The sequence below is a fragment of the Sus scrofa genome, chromosome 8, assembly GCF_000003025.6.
Source record: "Sus scrofa isolate TJ Tabasco breed Duroc chromosome 8, Sscrofa11.1, whole genome shotgun sequence".
Classification (NCBI taxonomy): domain Eukaryota; kingdom Metazoa; phylum Chordata; class Mammalia; order Artiodactyla; family Suidae; genus Sus; species Sus scrofa.
This window is the reverse complement of record NC_010450.4, coordinates 1,481,315-1,508,106: the sequence shown is the minus strand read 5'-3', so window position 1 is coordinate 1,508,106 and position 26,792 is coordinate 1,481,315. Positions and strand designations below refer to the sequence as shown.

Genomic DNA, 26,792 nt, shown 5'->3' with positions numbered 1-26,792 from the left:
CAAAGAGGAAGACCCAACAAGAGATCAGGTCATTTAAAAAGTGAATCACAGGATAGGAATATAAACTCCAGGAGTTCCTGTCCAGGCTCAGCAGTAATGAGCCCGACTAGGATCCCTGAGGATGCGGGTTAGATCCCTGGCCTTGCTCAGTGGGTTGAGGATCCAGTATGGCCAAGAGCTGTGGTGTAGGTCGCAGACAGGGTTCAGATCCCGCGTTGCTCTGGCTGTGGTGTAGGCCGGCGGCTGTAGCTCTGATTCGACCCCTAGCCTGGGAACTTCGATATGCTGCAGGTGCAGCCCTAAAAAACAAACAAGCAAACAAACAAACAAACAAACAAAGAATATAAACTCTGAAAGGGGGTTATAATAGGCCAAAAGCTTAAAACACACTACGTCAAATCAGGCAGTTAACAGGAACTTCCTTACAGCCTGCGACCCCGCACTAGGCCCAGAAAAACAAGGTCAGAGCAGCTGCTATGCTCCTGCCTGGCCACGCATGTACTGGACGGCACCAGACTGACCAGACCGGGCAACTATGACACAGCTGCAAAGGTGCTGCTGGAACTCCCTGCAGGCTCACCTTCGCAGGTGAAGGCTGATGCTGACAGCACAAGGATCCAAAGGACAGACAAGAAAACGTGTGCTGAAACCTCAAACTTCCCTTTTCCCAACCCACCAGCTAAGACTCCCAATATATTTTCGCTAGTGTGAGAGCGCAACTGACTCCCTAAAATGGGCAACGCCGACACAAGTGGCAGGACATTAATTTTCATCTCAAGTGAAGCTTGTATTTGGTGACTTACATTCCAGGTGAATCAATGGAAAAAATTTCTTTTCCGTTTAAAAAACAAACAAAAAACCAGTAAAAGCAAGAACAGCTCCTCTGTCACCAAGCTCCCGCAGGGCTTGTGCTTGCAGGACTCTCCAGCAAAAACACTTTGCCTGGAAAATGTAAACACCCTTCCAATTCTATTTGCTAATGATGTTTCAGCAGGCGATTTTTTTTTTTCTTTCTTTTTTGGCCACCCCACAGCATATGGAGTTCCCAGGCCAGGAATCAGATCGGAGCCACAGATGCAACCAAAAGCAAAGCTGTGGCAACGCTGGATTCCCAACCCACTGTGCTGGGCTGGGGATCGAACCTGAGTCTCAGTGCTTCTAAGATGCTACCAATCCCACTGTGCCATAGAGGGAACTCCCAGTAGGCAATATTTTTAAGAGACAATTTATCTTTTTAAAAAAACTTAAATATAAAATAAGGTTAAAGGAGTCCCCATTGTGGCTCAGCAGAAGCGAGTCTGACTAGCATCCATGAGGATGCGGGTTTGATCCCTGGCCTTGCTCAGTGGGTTAAAGATCTGGTGTTGCTGTGAGCTGTGGTGTAGGTTGCAGATGCGGCTCGGATCCCGTGTTGCTGTGGCTCTGGCGTAGGCCTGCAGCAACAGTTCTGATTCGACCCCTCTCCTGGGAACTCCCATATGCTGCGGGTGCAGCCCTAAAAAAGGACAAAAAACAAAACAAAACAAAAAAACCCACCAAAAAACCTTAACAATATGTTTTAAAAACATTTAACTTGACACTCAAGGAAAGATTTATAAAGTCCTTGCTGTTAAAAGAGAAAGCTTTTTTGGGAGTTCCCTGGTGGCTCAGTGGGTTAAGGATCTAGTGTTGTCACTGCTGTGGCGCGTGTTTGATTCCAGGTCTAGGAACTTCCAAATGCTGTGGGCTTGGGCAAAAAACCAAAACAAAACAGACAAAAAATAGTTTAAAAAATAAAAGGTTTTTTTGGAGGCAGCACCCGACAGACAAACTCCTGGAGCGGCCCCATGGGCACTGCACGCTGCTGCCCACGTGGCACAGGACGGTCACAGCGAAGGCAAAGCCAGAGGGTGCTGCCTTCACTCCAGCAACTGGCCGGGCAACAGGACACAAGGCAGGTCTGTGGGCGGCTCTGAGGAACAGGGTGAGAAGTGGGTGCCAAGGAGGATGTGCTGAGTCTGAAGGGTCCAGACCCCTGCAGGACAGAGGACAGGGGTCTGGGTGGGGGCTAGCCCTGAAAAGCACTGGGGTGAGTTCAGCAGGAAGCCTCCAGGGTCGGGACCTCCTGGGATCTCCAACATCAGAACACCTTGGGTGAAGACACTGCCCCCCACCCGTGGGACCCAGCAAATTCAGATCTGGGGCCACAGCAGTGCCCCCCCCCGCCCCCCGAGACCATCCCTGGGGCTCATCACCAGCAGCGCGGCGTGGTTAACCCGCTCAGCACGGCAACCACAACTGTCCCAGGGGCCAGACAGTGAGCTTGGGAGCAACTCGGCAGGACAAGGGGCCGGACCTCAGGTCTGTGGTGGGCAGGGCTCCTCTCTGTCTGCTGCTGTGGGGGCCTCGCCGTCTCCCAGAGCAGGCCGCCCTGAGAGCCCCAAGCCCCAACAGCCGCTCTGTGCAGAGCTAGCCTGCCTGCTGGGGCGGCCTCTGGGAGTCTGAAGCCAGGAAGACCCCGGAACCGCTCCACTGCGGGGCTCCAAGGGGCCCCCTCCGGGGGAGCGGCAGTGGTCGAGGCGGGCCTAGAGCAGACGCCGTCCCACGGCTGTCACAGCGGGAGTGAGAGGCCCACCTCCGACAGCTCAGCCTCAACGCCACTGGCGCTCTCGGGACGCAGGTCGAGCCCTGGCCTAGCCGCCCCGGGGGCTGCCCCGCCAGTCCTGGTAGACACTTGCTTTTCCGACAGCCCTGCCCTACGCTGGTGGCAACTGCTCAGGGCTGCCCACAGGGCTGGTCATCTCACTCTCGCGCCCTCGACATCAACGCCGCATGCAGGCCCTCTTCTCCAACGGCTCTGCCCAATTCTCCTCTGCCCAAGGGGGCTGCTCAGACCCAGGTCAGTCTCCGAAGCCCACAGCACCCTCCTCTGACGACCGAGGGCCCCCTTCCCCAGGAAGAAGGTTCCTTCCACGGCCGGAGGCCCCCACGCCCAGCAGCACAGGAACAGAGGCTGGCTTTTGAGCCACCACCAAACCTGTGGCACAGGCAGGGCCACCACATCCTGGAAACACACCCTAGGGTCTTCAAGCCATGTCCAGTTAAGGCTGGCCGACTCGGGCGGGCACTCCTGAGACGCTGGGCACAAGTCCCCCCGCCCTGACACCAGAGGCCTTCGGGGGCCACCAGAGCAGACGCTCCGATTACCTTTCTCTGCTTGTGCCTCGCGCGCTTGGCCGCCCGGGTGCTGCTCACGGGCTTGGTCTCTGAGCTGTTGATGAACTGCAGCAGGTCTTCCACCCGTCGGTGGTCAACCACGCTCTCCCTTTCCGAGAGCTGGTCCGCTTTCTTAGGCTGCTCCTCCTTCCTCTTGGTCAGCCGCAAGCGAAGCTTCTCCCTCATTTCTGCATAATTTCTACTTGTTGGTGCAGCTGGAGGCTAAGACAATTAAATGAAAACATAACTAAACGGAACCTCAAGTGTGAATGATGTTCGAAATAACACATTTCAGACTCTAACATTAAAAATTTGTTTTTTATCACTCAAATAACTTGTGTTCATCACGGAAGATAACTAAATAAAAGAAACCAATGGCAGGAAAAAGGACACATCACCAAGTTACCCAAAGGCAGGATTCCAGCACAGACCCATCAAGCTTTAGAAACAGCCACAGAAAGTCTGCCAGAGCGTGTACAACTATGCACACAAATGGTTTTTTTGTTTGTTTTTGCTTTTGTTTGCTTTTTAGGGCTGCACTGTGGCATAAGGAGAGGAACCAATTGGAGCTACAGCTGCCCACCTATGCCAGAGCCACAGCAACACAGGATCCGAGCCGCGTCTGCAACCTACACCACAGCTCACGGCAATGCTGGATCCTTAACCCACTGAGCAAGGCCAGGGATCGAACCCACAACCTCATGGTTCCTAGTCGGATTCGTTTCTACTGAGCCACCTCAGGAACTCCCTCACCCAACCATTTTAATCACAAACAAATGCAAAACTGCAGTGACACCCTTTTAACTAAGCCTTGGACAAAATTTTTCATTGTTTCTTTAGAGCAAGTACAACCTGGAAGTGAAACTGCTGCTTTATCTTTTTTTGTCTTTTTAGGGCCACACCCGCAGCACATGGAAGTTCCCAGGCTAGGGGTTGAATCAGAGCTGCAGCTGTTGGCCTACACCACAGCCACAGCAACAGAGGATCCGAGCCGCGTCTGCGACCTACACCCCAGCTCAAGGCAAAGTGGGATCCTTAACCCACTGAGCGAGGCCAGGACTTGAACCTGCGTCCTCATGGATGCTAGTCAGGTTCATTACCGCTGAGCCATGGCGGGAACTCCCTAGAGTGTACCATGACTTGAACTACGCTGCAAATGAAGCTTCGCCACAGCGTGGCCCTGAATGCAACGGGGTGGGCTGTTCCTGCAGAGGAGCCGCAGGCACTTACCCCGCCGTGCCCGAAGAACTCACAGTAGCAGCAGTCGCAGTACTTGCCCTCCTTCTGGTTGGTGGAGGTGGAGGTGCTGGAGCTGTGCTCGGAGCAGCTGTCCTCGTCCGCGCTCTCGTCCCCGTCATCCTGCTGCGGGTCATAGACGCCGTTCTCGCAACGGTGCCCTTCACAGTCGGGGTCGCTGCAAAACCACGCAGGGCTGTCAGCCCGCGGCCTGCCCCTCGAGGGCTGTGAGCACGGCCAGTGGACAAGCCTGCTCCTTCCGGCCAGCTTGGCCCACGCCGAGAGCAAGGCGCGGGGGTGCGTGGCCGGGGAGGGGCTCATCGGGACACCCGTGCTCTCCCTGCCCCTCCCAACGCCGCTTGGTCCTGGGCCGGGGACGGCACCTTCAGAGGGGACAGCAACCTCCTTTTAGGAAAGCTGTTGAGGAGTTCCCATCGTGGCTCAGCGGAAACGAACCCGACTGGCATCCACGAGGAGGCAGGTTCGATCCCTGGCCTGCTGGGAGGGTGGGGGATCCGGCGTTGCCGTGAGCTGGGGTGTCAGTGGCAGACGCGGCTTGCATCTGGCGTGGCTGTGGCTGTGGTGGAGGCCGGCGGCTGTGGCTCTGATTGGACCCCTAGCCTGGGAACCTCCATATGCCACAGGTGCGGCCCTAAAAAGCAAAAAGAAGGCTGTCGAGTGTCTGCTGTACTCATCTTTGCTTGATATACACCTTCTCAAAACACAGCTTAAAAACACGCGAGGCCCACCTGACAGTGCCAGTGGGCAGGCGGCAGCCTGCGCCCCGACCCCTCCCCGCCCCCCTGGGGGTCAGAGCTTCAGGGCTGGTGGGCGCGGCGCCAGGGCCCGGCTCACTCACCTGCAGACGCTCGGCGGCGCGCTCACGGAGCCGTCTGTGGTCGGGGGCGGTGGGGCGAGGGGAGCAGAACAGAAGCTCTTGCGAGATTCCACGAACCCAGGAGAGGGGGTGGCGGTTTTGGGGAAGGACGGGGCTGAGAGGTTTGCCAGGTGAGGCGTGGAGGCCGGCGAGAGGGCGGCAGGAGTGAGAGCGGGGAGTGGGGCCAGGCCCGTGGGGCTGTTCCTCGGGGCGGCCGGCACCCCGTGCCTGTGGTCCTCCTTGCCGACGCCGACGCCGTGGAAGGCCTCACCTGCATTCAGAGACAGAGCGTCACCGCCAGCGGCCCAGGCCAGGCAGTCACGCATCTTGCAGTTAAATCTTTCTTTCCTTTCTTCTTCTTCTTTTTTTTTTTGTGTCTTTTTGCCATTTCTTGGGCCGCTGCTGCGGCATATGGAGGTTCCCGGGCTAGGGGTTGAATCGGAGCTGTAGCCGCCAGCCTACGCCAGAGCCACAGCAACGCGGGATCCAAGCCTCGTCTGCAACCTACACCACAGCTCACGGCAACGCCAGAACCTTGACCCACTGAGCAAGAGCAGGGATCGAACCCGTAACCTCATGGTTCCTAGTCGGATTCGTTAGCCACTGAGCCATGACGGGAACTTCTAAATCTTTCTTTTTTTTAAAAACTTCTGGCCTGAAAAACGTTCCATCTATAGACAGCTGGAAGGAACAGTACCGAGCCTGCGGCAGGCCCGTCACCTGGCTCCATCAGCCCTGTGTGTTCTGTCACAGCCACTGGGCGCCTCTCGCTCACGCCACCTTCGTGCAGCTCACCCTCTGGAACAAGCTGCCCTCCAGCCTCAGCACCTCAGCACAGACTCAGAACACGCGGCTTCTGCCGAGCAACCCCAATCCCGACGTGAGACAACCACCGCCGGCCTGAGGTCCCGGTGCCCCTGCCGTGGCTTCGCCCCCAACCCAGCCTCCCAGAGAGGCTTTCCCGCCACAACACCGACACTTGCGGAGTCGAGGCTGGCTGGCGTTACAGCCTCATGTGAGGCTTGGCTGAGATGTGGTTTCCGTTTTAGCTGAAGTTTAGGTCTAGTTTTCGGCAGGAATCCTGCAAAGCTTGTGCTGGATCTTCCCGTGTGGCTGCACAGGAGGCGCCTGCCGTGTCGGGCCGTCGGTGAGACCGACTCTGATGCGTGCTCGGGGGCGGCCGGCGCCTTCTCTTCCCTCTGCCACCTGAGGGGCCCTGGGCGCTGCTCCCAGACCCTGGGGCCGCTACATCCCCAGACAGACAGCCAAGGTTCCAACACCCGCCGAGGATGCTCACCTGGGCACCGTCTACCTGTGTGGTCCTTGCACACGACGCGCAGAGCCCCCACCCTGCCCTCCTGAGTGTCTCGAGGGCTTCCTGACGCCCCGGGTGCTGGGGCCGGGCCCATCGCTCCTGTCCCAGCCCGCCCAAGGAGGCCTCTGGGAGGCAGCCCCCATGCCCTCTGACACCCGCCGCTGGCCTCTGATGCCTCCCTGCTCTGAAGCCCTTCCCGTGCTCGCATGAGAGGGGGAGCGATGCCGCCTCCGTGCCAGTGATTTGCGCAGCAGCAGGGGCTGCGTCTCGGGCTGGCAGCAGCCCCACCAGCTCACTCCGTGAGGCTTCTGCTTTCTGATGACTAAACACTCTTGCACACGTTAGAAAACAAGAGCCTCTTCCTATCAGAGAACCAGCCATGGGAGAGGAGAGGCAGGGCGCAGGTGGAGAAGCCCTGGCGGGAGCCAGGGCGACAGTGCCAGGGGATGTGCTCTCTGGGCGAGCACGCCTGTGGCTGTTGATTACAGGGACGTCCCCGGCCAGGCCAAGGGAGCGGGGACCAGGACGATGCTGCGGAAGCAGCAGCAGGCCCGCAGAGCCGGCCCAGGGCCCCCGCCGGCCGAGGGCCTTACCTAGGGAAGGAGGCCTCTTGGACGACACTCTGAACTGGCTGTTGCTCGACTGCACCGTGGTGGCTGTGCAGGACACGGAGGAGGTGGCTGACGAGGTGGCCATCACAACCTTGTTCGCGTCCATGAAAGCGTCTTGGAAATTGTACAAACATTTCTTTTTCGCAGCGTTTTTTTTCTCTTTACTATCCGAAACTGCAGGTATTTCATTGCTAGATGGAGGTGGAAGAGCTTCAGGTCTTGTTTCTGAGAGTGTTGGCCCTAATATGTCATTCCCTTCAGAGAAGAACAGGAGAATTAAGGCTTCTAAAAGAAATCGAATTAGCTACAACCTCAAGGACCCCTGCTACTGAAGCTGGGACTCCACCGGGACGGTGTCGCTTTGCACTTATGAGGAAACGCCCGTGCCGGGCGCTTTCCAGAGGGCGCTTCCCCTACTGTCGTGAGACTACTTTCTTAGCACCATCATTCCCATCTTAGAGATGAAACGCTTTCCAAGCACAGACCAGACGCCCAGTGTAGCTCGCTGTTCTGCGCGTAAGCGGGGCGGGCTGCGGGGCCACCAGGGGCCCTGACCACACCAAGGCAGACGAGGAGAGGGACCGGCCCTCTCCAGGTGTGCCCTGCCCCGCTACTCAACACACAGTGGTGCCTCCAGTTGAGGGACAGAGCCCATGCACGCGGGCCAAGCAAGCAGGGGAAAGGAACACACATCAGAGTCAAGCTGCGCCACCCGCTGCACCGGGCTGAGGTCTGGCTGTCGCCACTGCGGAGAACCAAGGGCTGAACAGCGAGCGAACCCTGGAGACCAGGCTCAACAGCACCAGGGCGGGCAGACCCTGCGTCCACAGCCCCTGGAGCCTCGCTCCGCTCAGGTGGTGCAGCAGGACTGGACGGGTGGCAGACGTGGGGGGCCGAGGGGGGTGGAGGGGGAGGGGAGCAGCAGCCTGGGTCCCGCTGGGGAGCTACGGCAATGGACGTGGCAATCCACTCAGCTCGGACCCTCGGAAACTTGAAGAACGTTTTAACAAGTTCCTTACCAGAAACTGTATCTGGCAAGAAAGTGCCAGGGTTCCAGTTCTTATCATTCATCACTTCTGATCCCCAAAGACTTATAAATTTAGAACTATTCCACTCTGGAGTGTTCCCAAAACAGCTCGGATAAATATGATCTTGAAGAGACGCACTGAATACCTGATGTTTATTTGTGTGACTCTGAACAGGTGCTGGCGGTAAAGCCTACAAAAAGAAACGTTCTCATCAGTTATCAAAATTAATATTCTGTTAACCTATGTAGTTCAGCTACAGACAGACAAGTCGTCACTGGACCCTCGTGGGAGGCGCTGCCATGAACAGGTGTCCTGGTTGAACGCACCTTGCTGAGCGCTTCTGCCACTGCTTACGAGGCTGCACGCAGGGAGGGGGCACATTTGAATCCGATGTAGATCTTATTTTTTATTTTTTTGGGGGGGGGGCTGCACTTGCGGCATGTGGAAGTTCCCAGGCCAGGGGTCGAAGCGGAGCTGCGGATCTGGCACAGCGGGCCTATCCCACAGCTAGAGCAACACCAGACCTGAGCTGCCTACGCTGCGGCTCACAGCAATGCTGGGTCCTTTAACCCACTGGGTGAGGCCAGGAATCAAACCTACATTCTCACAGACACTAGTCGGGTTTTTAAACCACTGAGCCACAAAGGGAATTCCTGAACCAGATGTAGATTTTTTTTGTCTTTCTGCCTTTTCTAGAGCCACTCCCGTGGCATATGGAGGCTCCCAGGCTAGAGGTCTCATCGGAGCTGTAGCCTACACCACAGCCACAGCAACGTGGAATCTGAGCCACATCTGCAACCTACGCCACAGCTCACGGCAAAGCCGGATCCTTTTTTTTTTGTCTTTTTGCCTTTTCTAGGGCTGCTCCCGTGGCATATGGAGGTTCCCGGGCCAGGGGTCCAATCCACAGCCACAGCAACGCTGGATCCGAGCCACATCTGCAACCTACACCACAGCTCACGGCAACGCCGGATCCTTAACCCACTGAGCGAGGCCAGGGATCGAACCTGCAACCTCATGGTTCCTAGTCGAATTCGTTAACCACTGAGCCACAACGGGAACTCCCAGATGTAGATTTTATCCTCAGGGAGTGTATCAAACTTTAGACGACTCAGGAACTCCCTAGACACACTGGAACGAGGCCCATTTGTGTGAGGTCGGTTCTTAAGGCTTATTCTCACCTGACATTTAAAAAATGGTGACCGCTGAGGCTGTTCCCTCACACGTGTGCGAAGCTTCGCACGTGTGTGAAGCACAGTGTGCGTGTGAAGAAAGGTGGCCCTCGTGCTGGGCACCAAACCCTCACCGGGGCGCAGAGCCTCCTCCGCGCTCCCCGCACACGCCGGGCGTCCTCAGCCTCGCGCCCGAGGTCCCCGTCTCGCAGCCCCTGCCCTTGTACCTCCCGAGGGCCCTTCCCCTCCCGCGCAGGCTGTGCCAGGGTGCCCGGGGCCCTGACGCAAAGCCCGGGTCCTGCCCTCAGCCCAGCCGGGCCCTCCTTCCTGCTCACGACCCGGTCACCCAGTCTCCTCCTGGTCCTCAGACGCCGGGCCACTTCCTGACCCAGGACTTGGCTCACATGCGTCCACTTTCTAGAACGTCCTACCCTCAGCTCACAACCCTGCAGACCTGCTGCTCCTCCTGACCACGGCCCGGATGTCGCGTCCTCACAGAAGCCACAGCTGGGGTTTGCTCTCGCCACCCAACACCCAAGGCCACGGGGGCCTTCCCACGGGACACACGGAAGCCCGACGTCTTCCCGCGCAGCACGTCCCCAGTCACCGCTCAGCCGACGCTTAACCCAGTGGTTTCATGTCTGCCCCGCCCTAGCTGCTTCGGCCGCACCATCGGGACCCCGGCCCGGCTGCCCCCAGCACCCAGCCCCCCGCAGGTGCCTGGCCCGGGCCCCACTGGAGGGGCTGCAGCTGTGCTGGGCGCAGCCTCTGGGACACGGCCCGGCAGCGGGTGCCGGCCACTCGCAGCAAGGATTCCCAGGGGCAGGCGATGGTTCGGCAGGACCCTGGGGGCCTGGCCGGGGCACGGGAGCGAAGGACCCCAGCTGGGGGACAACCGTGCACAAGCTGACGGCGCAGCAGCCGCAGCAGGGACAGCTCCACGTGACCTCCGTCCGGACGGGGCCAGGAGCCGCAGCAGCAGCGCCAGACGGCCGGGTCGGCGGACGGGAAGAGGCATCTGCGGCTCACGGCGCAGGGCCAGAGGGCGAGGAAGACACAGGGAGCAGTCAGTGAGGGACGGGGAGGCGGGGACAGCTCTGGAGCTGCCCAGGGACGCCCGAGCCTGCGACTGCATGGGGCCAGCTCTGAGGCCTCAGGCTCCCGCCCCGGGAGGCTGGTCAGGGCCGGAGCTGCGTGGGAACTCGCGTCCTTCGCAGCCTTCCGGCCGCCCGCCCAGTCTGGGGTTCAGATGCTGGCTCTTCCTCCACTGGCTGTGCGACCTCAGGCAAAGCACTCAGGCTTCTTGCGCTTTGGTTTTCTCATCTGTTACTTGGAAGGGACCCCCCACCAGCGCACGTCATGTGCTCAGTGCCTGGCCCCGAGGGAGCACTTGGTGAGCGCCAGCCAAGCTCGGTGTCCCCAGACACACAGCAGCCCCCGGCTCCAGGCTACACCGCCTGCCCCCAGCGCAGGGGCAGGGAGTCACCCCAGCAGGTGGCCGAGCGCCCGCTGACCCTGGATGGGCTCAGGGAGCCACGGGTAGAGGGCGGAGCGGAGCAGGTGGTCAGGACACCGGTCCTCCCTGGGCAGCGTCACTCTGTGCCTGCGCTTCCCGCTGGGCGGGTCACTGTATTCGGAGGCGTCAGGTTGGTTGTCCTCCCTTTGGACGGGGGTCTCTGAACACCGGGACTGGGGGTAACGTTTAAACATCCTCCCAGCATGTGGCATGACGCCTGGCACGCCCTGGGTGCGGAATAAACGCTCAGCGGCTTAACTTGCGGAGAGAAGGCCGCCGACGGTGAGGCTGTTGTGCTGGAGGCAGGGGGCGAGCAGGTCGCCGCCCGCCACCTCTCTCCTGCAGACGGAGGCCCAGGCGCAGAGCCCGCGCGGGGGCCGAACGCGCTGCGCCGGCAGGACGGCTTCTGCACCCCAACCACCTCCACAGCGAGTTTCCTTCAGAAGAACACGGCAGCTGCCCGCCAGACCGTCCGGGGGCCCTGCCGCCCCAAGTACACCTATCGGCTGAGCACAGCGAGTCTCCCCGACGTGTGCGGATGCCGTTAACTCACACCCGAGGTCACTCGACACGCGGCCGCAGCGAACAGAGCTGGCAATTTTCTCCTCTTCCGCGGCAAGTGACTCGCGGGAAAGCCAAACTGCTGCAACAGAAGCTGCGACGCGCACATGACCTGGAGCCCTTGCCAAGCGCGGCTCTGAGGCCTCGCAGGAGCCTGCCTCGCACCCGGCACAACAGGCCAGGCGCCACGGACACGGGGCGCGAGGGCAGGAGACCGAGCCTCGGAAGGCGGGCGGCAGGGGCGGCCGAGGCTGCGCGTTCCAGCGAGAGGGACCCAGACCGCGAGGACGAGCCGGGCCCCTCGGCACATCTTCCGGCTAAGCCCCTCCTCTCCTGCCAGAGAGGCCGCAGGGCCAGAGCGCCGCCTCCGTTTCCCTCTTTCTCAGGTCAGGAGAACTGCACTCGGCCCCCGAAACAGAACACAGATCCGAGGGCTCAACAGGACCCCAAAGGGCAGTCTACGCACGTCTCCTGTTTCCATCCAGCTTTTCCCCCTCCAATTCCAGCGGAAGGTCCTCCTGTACCGTGTCGAACTTGCCGAGAGCTCCTGCGGCGCCTGAGCGCGGGCAAGACCGGGGGGCGGGGGGGGCGGTGACAGGGGCACAGGTCCAGAGCCACGGGCAGCCGCATCCCCAGGCGCCCGGGACACTCTGGCGGCTCCCGACGTCCCTCCTGAGCCTGCGGAGACGCCCGGGCTCCCCCCACCTCCACCCCCGGTCCTGCCCAGCGTGGCCACTGCTTCGGAAGACATTTTTCCGACGGAACGGACACAGGATTTCCAGCCGGCACCTTGGGCCACAGGTGACAGGCGAGGCCCCTGCTCCTCTTTAAGGCCTGAGCGCGCCCTCCGCTTGGGTCTCGTTCACCGAGGGGAGACACCGCACTCCACGCCCAGACGAGGGGCACCGAACACCTGTGTGACCAGCCTCCGAGCTACAGACGAAGCGAGGGACCCCCCTTCCCAAGCGCTGAGAGGAACATGATGGGAACACGGCCCTGTGGTGCCGGTGTCGGGAGGGACGGCTGCCCGCCCGTCCGCCTGCCCGCGGGCGCACGCGCCATCGTCACACAGTGGGGGACGGAGCAGTGGTCCCAGAGGGGGCCCAGGGCCCTGCTGGCACCTTCACACCTGCAGATGGACACCCTCCTGCGGAAGCACGCGGGTCTGCACAGAGTGAGCTGAACAAGGCCTGATCTCAGAGTAAAGGTTTCACTCACACACAGGGTCACTATGTGACATGGAAGAAAAAGAGAGCAAGGAGCAAGAGAATAAAAACGTTTGACATATCTGAAAAAAATGACAGCTCAGACCTGAGACTCAGAGGCGGCATGGAGAACTCAACGTCGGAAGGCAGGATAGACACAATGAGAGACTCGCCCTGCTGGAAGACCGAGTCAAGAGACGTTCTCGGAACAGACGGAGCAACAGGGAGCCGAGCGTCTGGTCCCAAGAGTGGAGGGTCACAGGGGACGGCGGCAAAGGGGGTGAGAAGGGGGGCGGGCTGAGAGCCGCACACAGAGAATTCAAAGCCACCAACAGGCCCAGGGCTCTGACGGGGAGAGTCGCGACATCCAAGGACAAACAGGTGAGCGAGCAGCGCGAGCCTGAGAAAGAACCAGAAAGGAAAGCTAGAAATAAAACCCTGTGGAGAAACCAAGATTCAGTAAGCTGGACACAGCCAGGCAAAGAACCAGTCCGCTTCAAGCTGTGTCAAGAGAGACGGCAAAGCAACATGCAGAAGAAAGAATTTAAACACACCCCGAAACCGCCACCACCAATGACCGAACGAACCAAACAAAACAAACTGTCAAAGAACCGACAACAGCTGAGACTGGGCCAACGCCAACGACAGGTACCAAACCACCACGAAGAAAGCTTGGAAACACCACACAGAACAGAGCCCCCAAATCTACATCTAGGCCTAAAACAGTCAAGCTGCACAAACCCAGGGACAGAGAGAAAATCCCGGAAGCACGGCTGGGGACCAACCCCATCCCAGGGAACGGGCTGTGTGGCCTTGGAGGCCGGCGCGGCGGCAGCGTGGCAGCTGCAAACGAGGAAGGAGGGGCAAGCGGGGTGTCGGCGCTGCAAGGACGAGCCGCCGCCCTCGACCTCTGCCTCCAGCGCGGTTCTCCTCAGGAGCGAAGGAGAACCAAAAACTTGGTCAGACAAGCACAGCCTGAGGGAGCGCATCGCCAGCAGAGCTGCCCGGCGGGAGCCGCCAGGGATGTGCTTCGGGCAGAAGCACGGGCACACGGGCCAGAAACCCGGCTCGACACAAAGTCAGCAGCGCTGGAGGAGGAGCAGGTGCAAAAGGAAAACGGAATCTCGAATTTCTCGCACCAACTGGTCTAGAGGAGGCTTTGTTTGAGTAACAACAACGCACGGGGCGACTAACCCCCGGATAAGTGAAAGCGCTGGCAGCAGTGTCACAGCGATGGGACCGGGAACAAGCCCCAGGCCGTCTGAAGAGCAGTGCTGTCTGCAGGGGACTTAAGATTAGCGGAGACACATGTTCTAACACAGCTGCTAAAACGGAAAAAAGAAAGAAAGAAAGAAAGAAAGAAAGGGCATAATTGATATGCTGAGAGGAGATAAAATGGAATCAGAAAAGGCTTGACTAGAAGTGGAGAAGGCAGGGAGTTCCCGCTGTGGCTCAGTGGAAGCAAATCTGACTGGCATCCAGGAGGACAGAGGTTGGATCCCTGGCCGCGCTCAGTGGGTTGAGGATCCGGTGTTGCCGTGAGCTGGGGTGTAGGTGGCAGATGTAGCTTGGACCCTGCCTTGCTGTGGCTGTGGAGGAAGCCGGCAGCTACAGCTCCGATTGGCCCCCTAGCCTGGGAACTTCCCTATGCCACAGGTTCAGCCCTAAAAGCAAAATCAATCAATGGATCAATCAGGCATTGAAGACATCTAAAGGGAGAACAGTCTTCAAGTTTTTCTAATTTCAAGAAAAGAAATTTTAACAGTACTCATTCCAAACACATTAAGTACTGAATATTTACCCATGGCGGCAAAGCATGAATTAAAAGAATTACCACGACAGTGACATAAGGTCTCCAAGGCAACAACTGCCACTTAACCAGAGCAGAAATCCCAAAGGGCCTGACCACCCAGAAACGGAGGCAGGGCGGGGAGCCTCGCGGGCAGGGCTGCCCCCGGCCCAGGGCTGGGAAGCTTTGGAACACCACACGACCAGTGCTGGCCAACGGGAGGCGCCTGCCTGGAGCTGAAATCAGGCTTCACCCCAACAGCCTGCTCGTTCCCCGGAAGGTGCTCCTACCGACGCCTGTGGGGCTGCGACCACTGCGTTTAGGCGCAGACACCGGACTCACCGAGTCCGACCAACGCATTGCAAACGAATCCGGCAAAGCCTGGTCAATGACGAGGCAAGACTGGCTAGAGAAACAGGCACTTTCATACCAAGTGCAAATGAAGAATTTTGTCAGATGCACCTCGTTTTTCCAAATGCCAACAGCATCTGGCCGGTGTATTTTAAACGCGTTAGTGAACCGTCTCGACATTCGCTGTGAAGTGCTTGGAGCGCAGCTCAAGGGCTTGCCCTCTGTATCTGCCCTTCCCTCTGCGAGTCGCTCCCATCCGCCTGGTAGAGTAGAGCTTCACGGGCGTCAAAGGAGCAACTTGCACACAGCCGACGCTCCCCCGAGGGCCTCCTTCACCCTCCACAGACCCCTGGAGCATCGGAGGAAAGGCCGAAAGGCGGAAAGTCCGCTTCCACGCCGGTGCCCCGAGAGCTTTGGGAAGAGTCGACTGCACTACTTCACCACAAGATTTAAGGAACTCATTCTTTTTTTAACATTTTTGTCTTTTTAGGGCCTCACTGGAGGCACACGGAGGTTCCCAGGCTAGAGGTCCACTCGGAGCTACAGCCGCCGGCCTGCACCACAGCCACGGCCTCGCCCGATCCGAGCCATGTCTGTGACGCGCAGCACAGCGCAGGGCAGCCGGGTCCTTAACCCACGGAGCGAGGCCAGGGACTGAACCCGTGTCCCCACGGATACAGTCGGGTTCGTTAACTGCTGCGCCACGATGGGAACTCCTAGGAGCTAATTCCTGAATAGCTTCTACCAGCAAGAAAAGTATGAGAGAACATCACACCCTCTTCTGAGGTGGCTCTCCGGGGACCGGGGAGGAGGCTCCACTGAGGGAGGACGGGGAGCAGCTTCCCGCCTCGTTCGCCAGCTCGCCCGCGGGACCGGGGCTGGGAGAACGGGCAGAGCATGACGGCGGCCGGGCCCTGGACGCCACCCGAACAGGCTGCGCTAAACCCCTCCAGGAACAAAGGGACCGCTGTGGGCTCGGGGAGCACCAGTGCCTCTAGCACAACTTGAGCACAAATTTGAGCGGTCGCCAAGCACTTACTGTGACGGAACATCACACGCTGATTCTATCCTGCTATAAACCAGGGGCTGTGACTCTCCCAACCTGCCCCCGCCTGGCAACCAGGCAGCCAGCCCCGGTCCAGGGCAGCAGGCCCACACCCCCCGCCAAGCTCGCCCTTGTCTCCCGGTTGAGGGTCCCCGCTTTAAGTGAGGGATCAGTAGAATGTGGGGACACTTCTGCTTTTGACTGACGAGAACTACTACGAGCCAGAATAACGGATTAAAAAAGGAAAGATTTATGATAAGCGTCAATAAAGGCAAGTTCGAAATTGCTCGGGGGGCAAAGCCGCGGGAAGGACGGGGAGGGAAACCAACGCGAAGTCCAGGCAAAGCCTGAGTTTCCCGGAGGAGACCCGGCCCCTCCCGCACGGCCGCTGAGCTCCCCGCGTCGGCCGGCCTCCGACCGACCCGCCCTCAGTCCGCACCCAGCAGTCATTTCGGACCCTGGCGAGCCGGCCAGAGTCAGGACAGCCTGTGAGAGACTCAAATCATTTCACCCACCGCACGTAAGAAAAAGTCCACGCGTAGAGAACGGACCCGGTGTCCGGGCGGACGCAGCGTGCGCAGGCAGCCCTGAGGACGCCCTGGCCCCCGACGTGACCTGGAGGACCCCGCATACGGGTGAATTCTGAGATGACCCGAGACTGCTTTTCCAAGTGCAAAGGTTCAGAAGCCCGCGAGTTGAAGGGGTCGCGGGGAAAGGAAACATCTGCTGACCTTCGGCGCGAGACAGGACGCGGTCCCACGCGAGCCGCCAGGTCTCCGGGGCGGGGGGGGGCGGGGGGGTGTTTAAGCTGAGCCGCGGGGCGCGCTCCGGCCCTTCTGCCCGACTCACCTTGCTGTGCGCGAAGGGGGGCGCCGTGTACAAGGTGGGGTGGATGAGGGGGCGAGGCAGGTGCGGGACCGCGTGCAAGGGCACGTGTCCGTGGATGTGGGGGTAGAGATGCAGAGCGGGGTGTGTGGGCTTCTCGGGGCTCAGAAACTGGTGGCCAGGAGGAAGGGCTCCAGCGGTCATCGCTGCCGGCGGCGACCCCGAAGCCTCCTGCTTGCAAACGTGACACTCGCACGCGTTTGGAGCTTGTTCCGCCTTCAAGGAAAGAGAAAAGAAAGTATTCAGCACATGAGTGGTTGGCTGTCAGGGAAACAGAGCATGGCACGGACTGCATCGGCCAGCCCCACAGCAGAGAGAAAGGCCGGGGGGCCCGTCCTGACACCCCAGGCTGACAGGTCCCTCCTCGCGGGGTGAACGAGGGCCTCCAGGACCGGGACTGAAGAGACCTGAAAAGCGAGGGGATGTGCCCTCACCCCAGCTGGGTTTCTGCCGAGGCGGCAGCCACGCCCGCCTGCACCCTGCGCCCGAGGGGCCCGGGCAGGGGGCTGGCAAGACGGCAGAGTGGCGGGGGAGCTGGGCCAAGGACAAGACCGCCGCGCCCTGCTCCGCCGGGCTCACACTGCTCAGCAGACGGCTACAGGGAGACTCTTCAAAATGCACCAGAGCTGGGGCTTCGGCTAAGGTGGAATAAAGCCGTCCGACTCCTCTCCCTCAAAACAAGCGTAAAACCGAACACAACTGTCAAAGGCAATCGTTTTGAGGCTCTGGAAATCAACCAAAGGAAAAAAACAAATTGAGAAGCGTTTACGCATGCAAATCTGCCACAACTTTCGGTAAGAACAGAAGGCGTCTAGCCTTCCTGCCTGGGGCTCTTCCTACTCCCAGCTTCCCACACCCTTAAAAAACTAAGCCTAAAGAATCAACAGCAGAATTAAGAAAGTGTGCCACAAACCCTGATGGACACAAAGAAAGGAAGTCAAGGAGGGACGGAGGCATAAAAACCGCAAGACACACAGAAATAACCAGCAAAGGGGCAGCTGTTGCATTAAATGTAAATGAAGCGTTTCAAGCCAAAGGCAGAGGCTGATGGACGGGACAAGGACGCACAGATGACCCCACCGAGAGCCTGGAAGGCGAAGTTTAGATTCAAAGACACGAGGAGGCTGAACTTACAAAGATGAAAAATACCTAACGTTCACACAGGACCTAGGACGGCCGGAGCAGCTGCAGTAACACCACAGACCACAGGCTCTGAGGGAAGAAACAGCAGCAGGGAACCTTCCCTAGTGATAAAGGGACAATCTATCTGGGAGACAAAACAATACACGGACACATTCGCTAACGCTGTCCCCAAATCCGCGAATCAAGCAATGGCAGATGCGAAGGAGGAGCGGGCCACCCCGAAGTTCTACATGAAGCCGACACGCCCCTTCCCAGACGTGGAAAATCAGGGTGGAGAGGACCCGGAAGACCTATCGAGCAATTTGAGCCCACTTTCGCGGAGGGGACAGTCCACCCAAGAAGAGCAGGACACACGACGTGCAAGAGCACGGACAGGACAGACGGTGTGTTAGGCCACAAAACGAGTCTCGGGGAGCTCGAAGCTTCATATTCGACAACCTAGAAAAAGAACAAACCAAACTCAAAGAATATAGAAAGAAATAATGGAGATCCCAAGAGAAATTAGTGAAATAGAAGAGAAAAACAGAAAGGTAACAAAAGCAAAAACTGGGTTATTTACAAAAATTGATAAACCCATAGGCAGACTGATTTAGGGGATGAAAAAGGAGTAAACAGGAGTTCCCGTCGTGGCGCAGTGGGTAATGAACCCGACTGGCACCCATGAGGACTCGGGTGGATCCCGGGCCTCGCTCAGCGGGTTACGGATCCGGCGTTGCCGTGAGCTGTGGTGGAGGTCGCAGACGCGGCCCAGATCCCACGTTGCTGTGGCGCAGGCCAGCAGCTACAGCTCCAACTGGACCCCTAGCCTGGGAGCCTCCAAATGCCTCAGTGTGGCCCTAAAAAGACAAAAAAAAAAAAAAAAAAAAAAGAGTAAACAAAATTACCCAAATCAGGAACTGACATCATTAGAGACTGCGCAAGAGACCATAATAAACCACCTTATGCATCTAATTAGACAACTTACATGAAACAGATAAAATCCTAAAAAGACACAAATTATCAAACCTAACTCAAGAAGAAAGGAAATCTGAAGAGATTTGTAACACGTAAACAAAATGCGAATTAGTAATTACAAATTTTCTAACAAAAGAGATCGGGCCCACGGGATTTCACTGGTGAATTCTATTAAATATTGAAGAAATCTCAATCTTAGACAAATTCCCTCCGACAACAAAGGCAGAACGAACACTTCCTACCTCATTCTGTGAGGCCAGTATCGCCCTGACACCAAAGCCAGACGAAGACATCACAAGGACAGACAGCTACAGACCAGCATCTTTGGTGAACACAGATGCAAAACTCCTTAACAGAGTATTAGCAGATCAAACAGCACGCAAAACAAACCATACGCCAAGACCACATGGGATTTACCCCAAGCACACAAAGTTGGGTTAATATCCAAAAATCACTTGCTAAGATACACTGCAGTTCAGAACAAAGGATGCAAACCACAGGGACAGCGCAAAAGACGCAGCAAAGGCATCTGAAAACCCAGCTCATGTTCTCGACAAAACTCTCAAGGAGCAAAATGGAATTTCCTCAACTTGACAAAGGACAGCTACGAAAAACCTATAGCCAGCATCCAACTTACTGGCCAAGGACTGAATGCTCTCCCCTAAGCCTGGGAGCAGGTAAAGATGTCCGTTAAGCAAATACTGTGCTGGAGCTTCTCGCTCAACGAGGCAAGAGTAAGAAACAAAAAGAATCCAATGATCTTCCACAAAGGAAGATCACTGTACAACTATAAAGGTAACAAAATTCACCGAGTAATTAAAAAAAAAAGGAGAGGTACAACTGTTTATTCACAGACACCACGATGGTGCATGTAGGAAATCCAGGTCATAAACCCAAACCACCAAACCTCACCTGCTCTAGAACAAACACCAAGTCCATCAGCAAAGCTGCAAATTTCAAGACCAACGCATAAGAATCAACTGCACTTCTTTTCTCCTTTCCATAGTCGTACCTGCTGCGTACGCAAGTTCCTGGGCCAGGGGCCGAATCGGAGCTGCAGCTGCTGGCCTGTGCCGCAGCCAGGGCAACACCAGATCTGAGCTGCGTCTGTGACCTACACTGCAGCTCAAGGCAACGCTGGGTTCTTAACGCACCGAGTGAGGCCAGGGATCGAACGTGCGTCCTCACAGAGACAACACTGGGTCCTTAACCCGCTGAGCCGCAATGAGAACGCTGAGCTTTGGCTTTTCAAAAACCAACATAAAAAGAATCTAGTAAGACACCACCTCAGACCAAAAAAAAAATCTGCAGATCATGTGCTTGGATAAGGACTGGAACCAACTCGAAAGAACGCAAGAGCAAGACAGAAGCCCAGCATGAACGGCAGCGGAAGTGCTCGCAGAGATCAGAGAGCAGAGGTGGAAGAGGACGCTCCACTCACGGGCTGGGCCCAAACGGCACAGGGCCTCGCGTCACTCAGAGGCTTCATGAAACTGTGCGGCTTTATGGGAAGGATTCCCAAGCTCGGCTTTGCCCGTCAAAACGAAACGACAACCAAAACCTCCCAGGGCTTCCATTCCTCATCTATCAGCGGCAAGAGGCCAGAACTGGGACACCACTGTCCCCTCGGGGCTGGGGACACCATCATCTGGGCTCCAGCAAAGCCACGGCGGGCGCCCCAGCCCAGGGGCAGGGCCGACCGTGCGAGACATGCCTCCGTTCCTCCGGAACAGGTCACCACGGGAAGGCAGGAGGCACGCGCACACAAGAGTCTGCCTGGAGGGGACTCCACGGGAAAGGAAACCGGGCCGAGTCCCGGGGCTGGTGCTGGCGCTGGCGCTGGCGCAGGAGAGGCTGCGGACGCGCACGCCGCGTGGCCGGCCGGTCGGGCGGCTCCGCGGAGCAGGGGCAGGACGGCGTGGGTGTTTGTGCAAGCCTTTCGCACAGGACAGGGGAGGGAGACCTGGGCTTGCACACTTCAGCCCTGCAAGGACACCCAGGAAGAACCAGCTGTACTGGAACTGGGGAGTGGGCAGACGGGGAAGGGGTGGGAGAAAGACCTTCTATTTACTGCGACTCACACAGCCTATTACCAGGTTTAATCAGCCTTGACCGTCGTCTCTTATTCCTTTAATTTAAAAACTGCTTGAGCCTCTATTATAAAACTGAGGCTCTAAGAGGAGAGTCTGGTGAGGTCCCCTCACCTCTGGTTAACAGACAAACAGGTAACTACTAGCGAGAAAAAGCTCCCTCACAAAACTGACCTTTTCCGAAATTTTAACATTCCATTTAGTTATTCTTATATTTTTCTTTGCTTTTTAGGGCCACACCCGCAGCATAAGGAGCTTCCCAGGCTAGGGGTCCAATTGGAGCTGTAGCCGCCAGCCTACACCACGGCCACAGCAACGCCAGATCCGAGCCGTGCCTGCGACCTACACCACAGCTCACGGCACCACTGGATCCTTAACCCACTGAGCGAGGCCAGGGATCGAACCCGAAACCTCATGGTTCCTAGTCAGATTTGTTTCTGCTGTGCCCCGACGGGAGCTCCGTTCCGCTCGTCTGTTTCGCTATAAAGTCCCCCTTCCTTCTACACGGACCAAAGCCCCCAGGACGCCTACATGCCTGGAGCTGCTCCCTGGTGCTGCCAGAGCAGGGACATGGACGGGACCCCAGCGGAGATGGAAGTGAGGCTGCAGCCACGCCTGCTTCCTGCGCAGGTCCGCCCCAAACCTGCCAGCTCTACCCGAGCGGCCCCCAAATCCTGGAACGCTGCAGCCACTGACGCTCGCTATGAGAGAGAGGCCCCGGGGCAGAGAAGCCGAAGGAATGAAACTGTACCTGCTGAGTTGGGTAAGACGGGGGTGGACTGTCCACTTTACTTTCCTCTTTCCTGGGGCTCCCGCTACCCAGAGCGGCGGCGTCCTTGGGGGCCCCCGGTGGCTCCCCGCCACTCTCGCCGTCCGCCTCCTCGTCGTCGGCATCTGAAGAGCTGCTACTGGTGCTGCTTACCTGCGGGGACTTTAAAAGCAGCCTTCTGTAACTTCCGATTTTGAAACAGCAGGCACAGAACACTGAGACGGAGGTGCCCCTTCGTGCCACTCATTGTCGCCGCCGAGCTGCCCCGCCCGTACCTCGTCCTTCAGGGCCAGGTTCTCGCCGCCGCCGTTCAATTCACTGTGGATCCCGTTCATGTTGGCCACCACCTCGGCATCGTCGTAGTTACTCAGCGGGTAAATATCAGCGAATTTGGCGGACAGCGGGGCCACATCCTCATCGTCACTACAGCTGGGACAAGCAGAGGCAGCCACCGTGAGGCCACGTGCCCTCGAGGACAGTGAGCGCGGGGCCCACGAAGCAGACTCTGCTCCCCTTTCCAAGAGGCTTACGGGGAGCCCCCCCCCCCACGTCTCAGCCCCTCCTAGGAACCCCAACGCAAGAGAAGATGCCCGGAAGACAATCACTCGTGCGACCTGGAAGGATGGGAAACAAAACCCCGAAAGGAAAAATACCGAGAAACCCACATGTCATCCGCCTACTCGCTATTACGCTTGCCCTCAACCGGCAGGGTCCCGGTTCACAACCGTTCCCTCTGCTGCTTCTAGGCAGGCACCTTCTGCGATTGGAACTGGTGGGCTATCAGGAGTTCGCCTTGGGGCTCGGCAGTAAAAAACCCAACTAGAATCAGTGAGGACGTGGGTCTGACCCCTGGCCTCGCTCAGTGGGTTAAGGATCCGGCGGTGCCGTGCGCTGTGGTGCAGGCCACAGACGTGGCTCAGATCTGGTGTCGCCGTGGCTATGGTGTAGGCCGGCAGCTCCAGCTCCTATTCAACCCCTAGCCTGAGAACTTCCATATTCCATGGGTATGGCCCTAAAAAGTGAAATAAATAAATAAAAATTTAAAGACAGTAAAATTTAGGAAAAGAATTAAAAAAAAAATAAAGACACCTTAGGTCTTTGGTGCCTGTGTATGACCACCAAAATTTCAGAGATAGCCAGCTGAACAAAACACTTGTGTGACAAAACACTAAGATTTTTCACTACGAGGCCAGCTCTGGTCAAGTCCAGTCAAAACCTTAACATCAGCTTTAACAAGACGTCTAAGTGATGGACAAATGGAATAGCTACTCAAAAAAGAGAGAAGTAAAAAGCCCACGAATCCCACGTGAAATGTATGATCTTTAGGTACACGTGACAAGCTGGCACAGAGCTCCTGGCTCAGTACAGACAGTTTGAGGTGTGACCCAAAGTGGACCCCCATGGGTCCAACCTGAACCCCTTCCAGGTACCGGTGGTATTTCCACCGCCGCGGCTCGAAGGAGCCGAGGCACAGGAGCAGCCGAACCCAGAGGGCACCGCTCAGTGACTAGGACCCCACGACCCCGCCTCACACTGGAGGGTCCTGGGGTCCCGCGTGCCCAGAGCAGCCGTGGGAAGTCCCGGCTCCACGCTGCTGCAGCGGGGACACCAGAGGGGCGAAGGCTCTAGCTGAGGGCATGCCTTCCCCTCCGGCGGGTCCCTGTCCTGGGAAGAGGGGCGGCTACCAGCGGCCCGGGCCCCGCACGCCTCCCCTCACAGACCCGAGAGCGTGGAGCTTCTGAGGCTACAGAGCAGCCTGCGTTCGGTGACGAGGGTCAGGGAGCTGGGACCCACCGCTTAGAAGGACAGAGCCTCAAGCGCGAGCGGAGCCGCCGAGAGAAAGCGCAGACAGAGGCGGCGAGCAGTCCGAGAACCGAGGAGCAGCCAGGGTCGCACACCCACCCTCACGCCACGGGGGCAGCCCGGGTCGCAGACCCACAGCCCAGGCTGTGGGAGCAGAGGGTCGCAGACCTACGCTCTCTTAGATAACCTGCACGCGGTGCAGCCCGTCCAGAAGGCGGAGCTTCAAACCGTGACAGGGCCCTGCTCCTGCTGGAGGCTGGGGACAGCACCTGGCCCTGCACTCACACAGGCGGGGACAGGGGAAACCGCTTCTCAGTCGCTTCTAAAGTGAGGGTCTGAGTTCTTGGCAAGACTCGGAGCAAGCAAGAGCGGGGCCAACGACGACGCACACGAGCCCGGGCCGCCCGCCCGCAGCTCGGGGGGGGAGTGTGCGAGGCCAGCGCTGAGGAGACGCGTCCTTGACGCCAGCAGGTGTCCGCATCCTGTGCTTAGGACTCTGCCTGCTTGACGGCAGGTAATGGACATGCCCGAATTTGGGAGCACCGGCCTCCGGTTTTAAACGCTGCTGAAAGAGCTGAAAAGCATCCTTCTGCAGGCCCTGCTGCCTCTGTTTCTCGTCACCGGATTACTCGAACTTCTGAAAGCTTATCACGAAGTCGCGACTTACAAAGCCGGTGCAGAGCTGTTGTCCGTGAGGAGGAGCCTGGGGTGCTGCTGAATCGTCACAGGGGAGCTGGAGCCTGACCCCGAGCTCGCCGACGACACGCTAGGGGGGCGCATCTCAGGGAGACAGTCGGGAGCAGAGTCCACCTGGAGGGGCAGCTGGTGGATGTGGAGGTCGCCAGCGACGGGGGGGTCCACGATCCCGCAGGTGAGGATGTGGGAGAGGCTGCAGTCATCACAAGCACATCTGACGGGGTTAAGCACAGTTACCGGAGAGGCGGCCGCGGTCAGCCCGCGCTCTGGGGGGCCCGAGGCCGCGGCGCGCACCCGGCTCACCTCCTCCTGTAGTTGCAGTTGGGGCAGTCGGGCAGGCTCAGGCGCGACGACAGCACGTGCCTCATGGTGTCCGTGAAGCTGTTCTCACCCGTGACGGCTTTCTTGTTCGTTAACTGGAGGAATTTGCCAAACAACAGGTTAATTTTGCAGGACCTGCCCCCCGTTACGGGGCTTGTACGTGTCAGTGACTACGGTAGCGTTTCATGTTCATTCAGAAACCAATGACCGAGGTGCCCTAAAGTGGCCCGGGGCCAGCAGAGGGGGGAGCAGAGAGAGGCCCTGACAAAGACTGGGCACCGGTGACCCCTAACCAGCTTTCCCACCAGCAAACACACTGTAACGCCCTCTGCAGCCGACGGCCAGCATTTACCCTGAATGTGCGCTGGCTCCTAGCAGGTACCAGGAGCATGGAGGCCATTACTGCCCCCGAGGAGCTGAGCTCCCGGAATTGGACACAGGCGGGACCCAGGACTGAGGGGAACTTGCAAGTTCCCGAGGCAACGTCGGGAACCCCTCCGGGGACGGCTGGGCATCTGGGCCAGTGGGGAGCACTGAGCAAGGGGTGGCTGCTCCCGGGCTGAGCAGGAGGGCCTCGGGCAGCGGCCGCCCAGCACGGCAGGCCTGTGCACACAGAGCCACAGCACCCAGGGCCCACCAGCAGGTGGGGGCCATGCGGCTGACGAAGCCTGGATGGTCCGCGCAGGGAGGGCAGCAGCTGCCCGTGGAGAGGGCGGCTGGGAGCCAGGCAACAGCGGCACCTGCCCCCCGGCTGCAGCAGCAGCCTCTGGGTCTCGGGGTAGAGAACTGTGGACGGCTCTGGCCGTGGGGTGGGCGGTGGCCAGACCGAAGCCACACAGGCGCGTGAGCGGAGCGCAGGTGCCCATCTACCTGTGCCCAGACGAGACCGCAGCTCGGGATGGCCTCGGGAGCGCGGCAGCGAGGGGCACAAGCGGGAGGAGAAGGTGGCGTGGCATCACGCGAGGGAAGCAAGTCTCCTCATGAAGGCAAATGCCCGGAGACCAGCGCGCAAGACCCCGGCGAGCTCTGCCAACGGGAGGCTGAGCCGGGGCCGAGGCGGCTCGCTGCAGGCCCGGCCTCCGCGTGGAGCGGACGGGTCCCAGCCCTGTGGCTTCACTGCGCCTCACCCCAGGGGTGACCTGGAGATGGCAGCAGCGCCCGCCTGGGAGCAGCCCGTGGGGACTCGGGGGTGGACGTGGGCTTGGGGGGGTCGCTCCGTAAACCCGGTGCTCCTGAGAACTGGGGGCGGGAGGACCCGAGGAAAACGAGCTGAAAGCCAGCGTCCGAAGAGCAGAACACGCAACTCCCGGAACCGGCCCCGACCCGAAGCCTTACCTGCTCTTGGATGAACCGCCGTTGTCGCAGAAGCTCCCAGTCCTCCGAGAGCAGGCGCTGCTTGGTTTTCATCGCCATCTAGTTGGTGGGGGCGGAAGACAAAACCCTCAGCACCAGCGAGAGCCACCCAGCACGTCTGCTTTTTTCGTTCCTTTTTTTGTCTTTTTAGGGCTGCACCCGCAGTGTGCGGAAGCTCCCAGGCTGGGGGTTGAATCGGAGCGGTAGCTGCCGGCCTACACCACAGCCCCAGCCACAGCGGATCCTTAACCCACTCGGCGAGGCCAGGGACCGAACCCGCGTCCTCATGGATACTAGTCGGGTTTGTTACCGCTGAGCCACGACGGGAAATCCTGCTCAGGACGTTTTCCAAAACGACACACGCAAGAGCCCCGGCCCTCAGAGGCGGCTGCAGGGCGGACCCGCTACCTGGCGCTGTCCTGGCACCTGGCCGGACTCACTCGAGGTCACCACGATACGTGTCTCATGCGAAAGACAGAGGCGCTCACACGACAGAGAGGCACGAAGATGCCCAGGGTGGGCCTGTCACTGCGCGAGGGGCCACCGCGCCGTGGGCACCATGGGAGGCGGGGGCCACGAACAGGCGAAGGGCTGCTGTTTAAGGGCGAGGCGGCCGTGGCGCTGAACTGTGGGGACGTCACAGCACAGGAAGGCACCTGGTGCGACAGCTCCGCACCCGCGGAAACGGGGAAGTAATTCTGGGTCAGACACACTTCGCCGCGACCTAACAGAAACTGGGCGAACCGCGAATGGAGACCGCGCTTGAGGTCCTGCATCGTTTGAAGGAGGAGGCTGTGAAACGACGAATTCCTGAGGCTTATAAGTGTGTTCCCCCTTTCTTTAGGGCATACAGAGGTTCCCAGGCTAGGGGTCCAAT

The 26,792-nt window shown here is 58.7% G+C and overlaps 1 protein-coding gene across 1 annotated transcript in view; it reads right to left on the bottom strand.

The window, feature by feature from the left end:
- Positions 1–26,792, bottom strand: part of FAM193A (family with sequence similarity 193 member A) — a 135,494-nt gene that overhangs the window by 15,829 nt on the left and 92,873 nt on the right. The window contains 11 exon segments of the mRNA XM_021100934.1: positions 3,187–3,417; positions 4,426–4,609; positions 5,291–5,579; positions 7,217–7,489; positions 8,254–8,452; positions 16,751–17,002; positions 21,725–21,904; positions 22,018–22,171; positions 24,213–24,455; positions 24,545–24,657; positions 25,898–25,975. Coding sequence (XP_020956593.1) covers positions 3,187–3,417; positions 4,426–4,609; positions 5,291–5,579; positions 7,217–7,489; positions 8,254–8,452; positions 16,751–17,002; positions 21,725–21,904; positions 22,018–22,171; positions 24,213–24,455; positions 24,545–24,657; positions 25,898–25,975 — 2,196 coding nt within the window.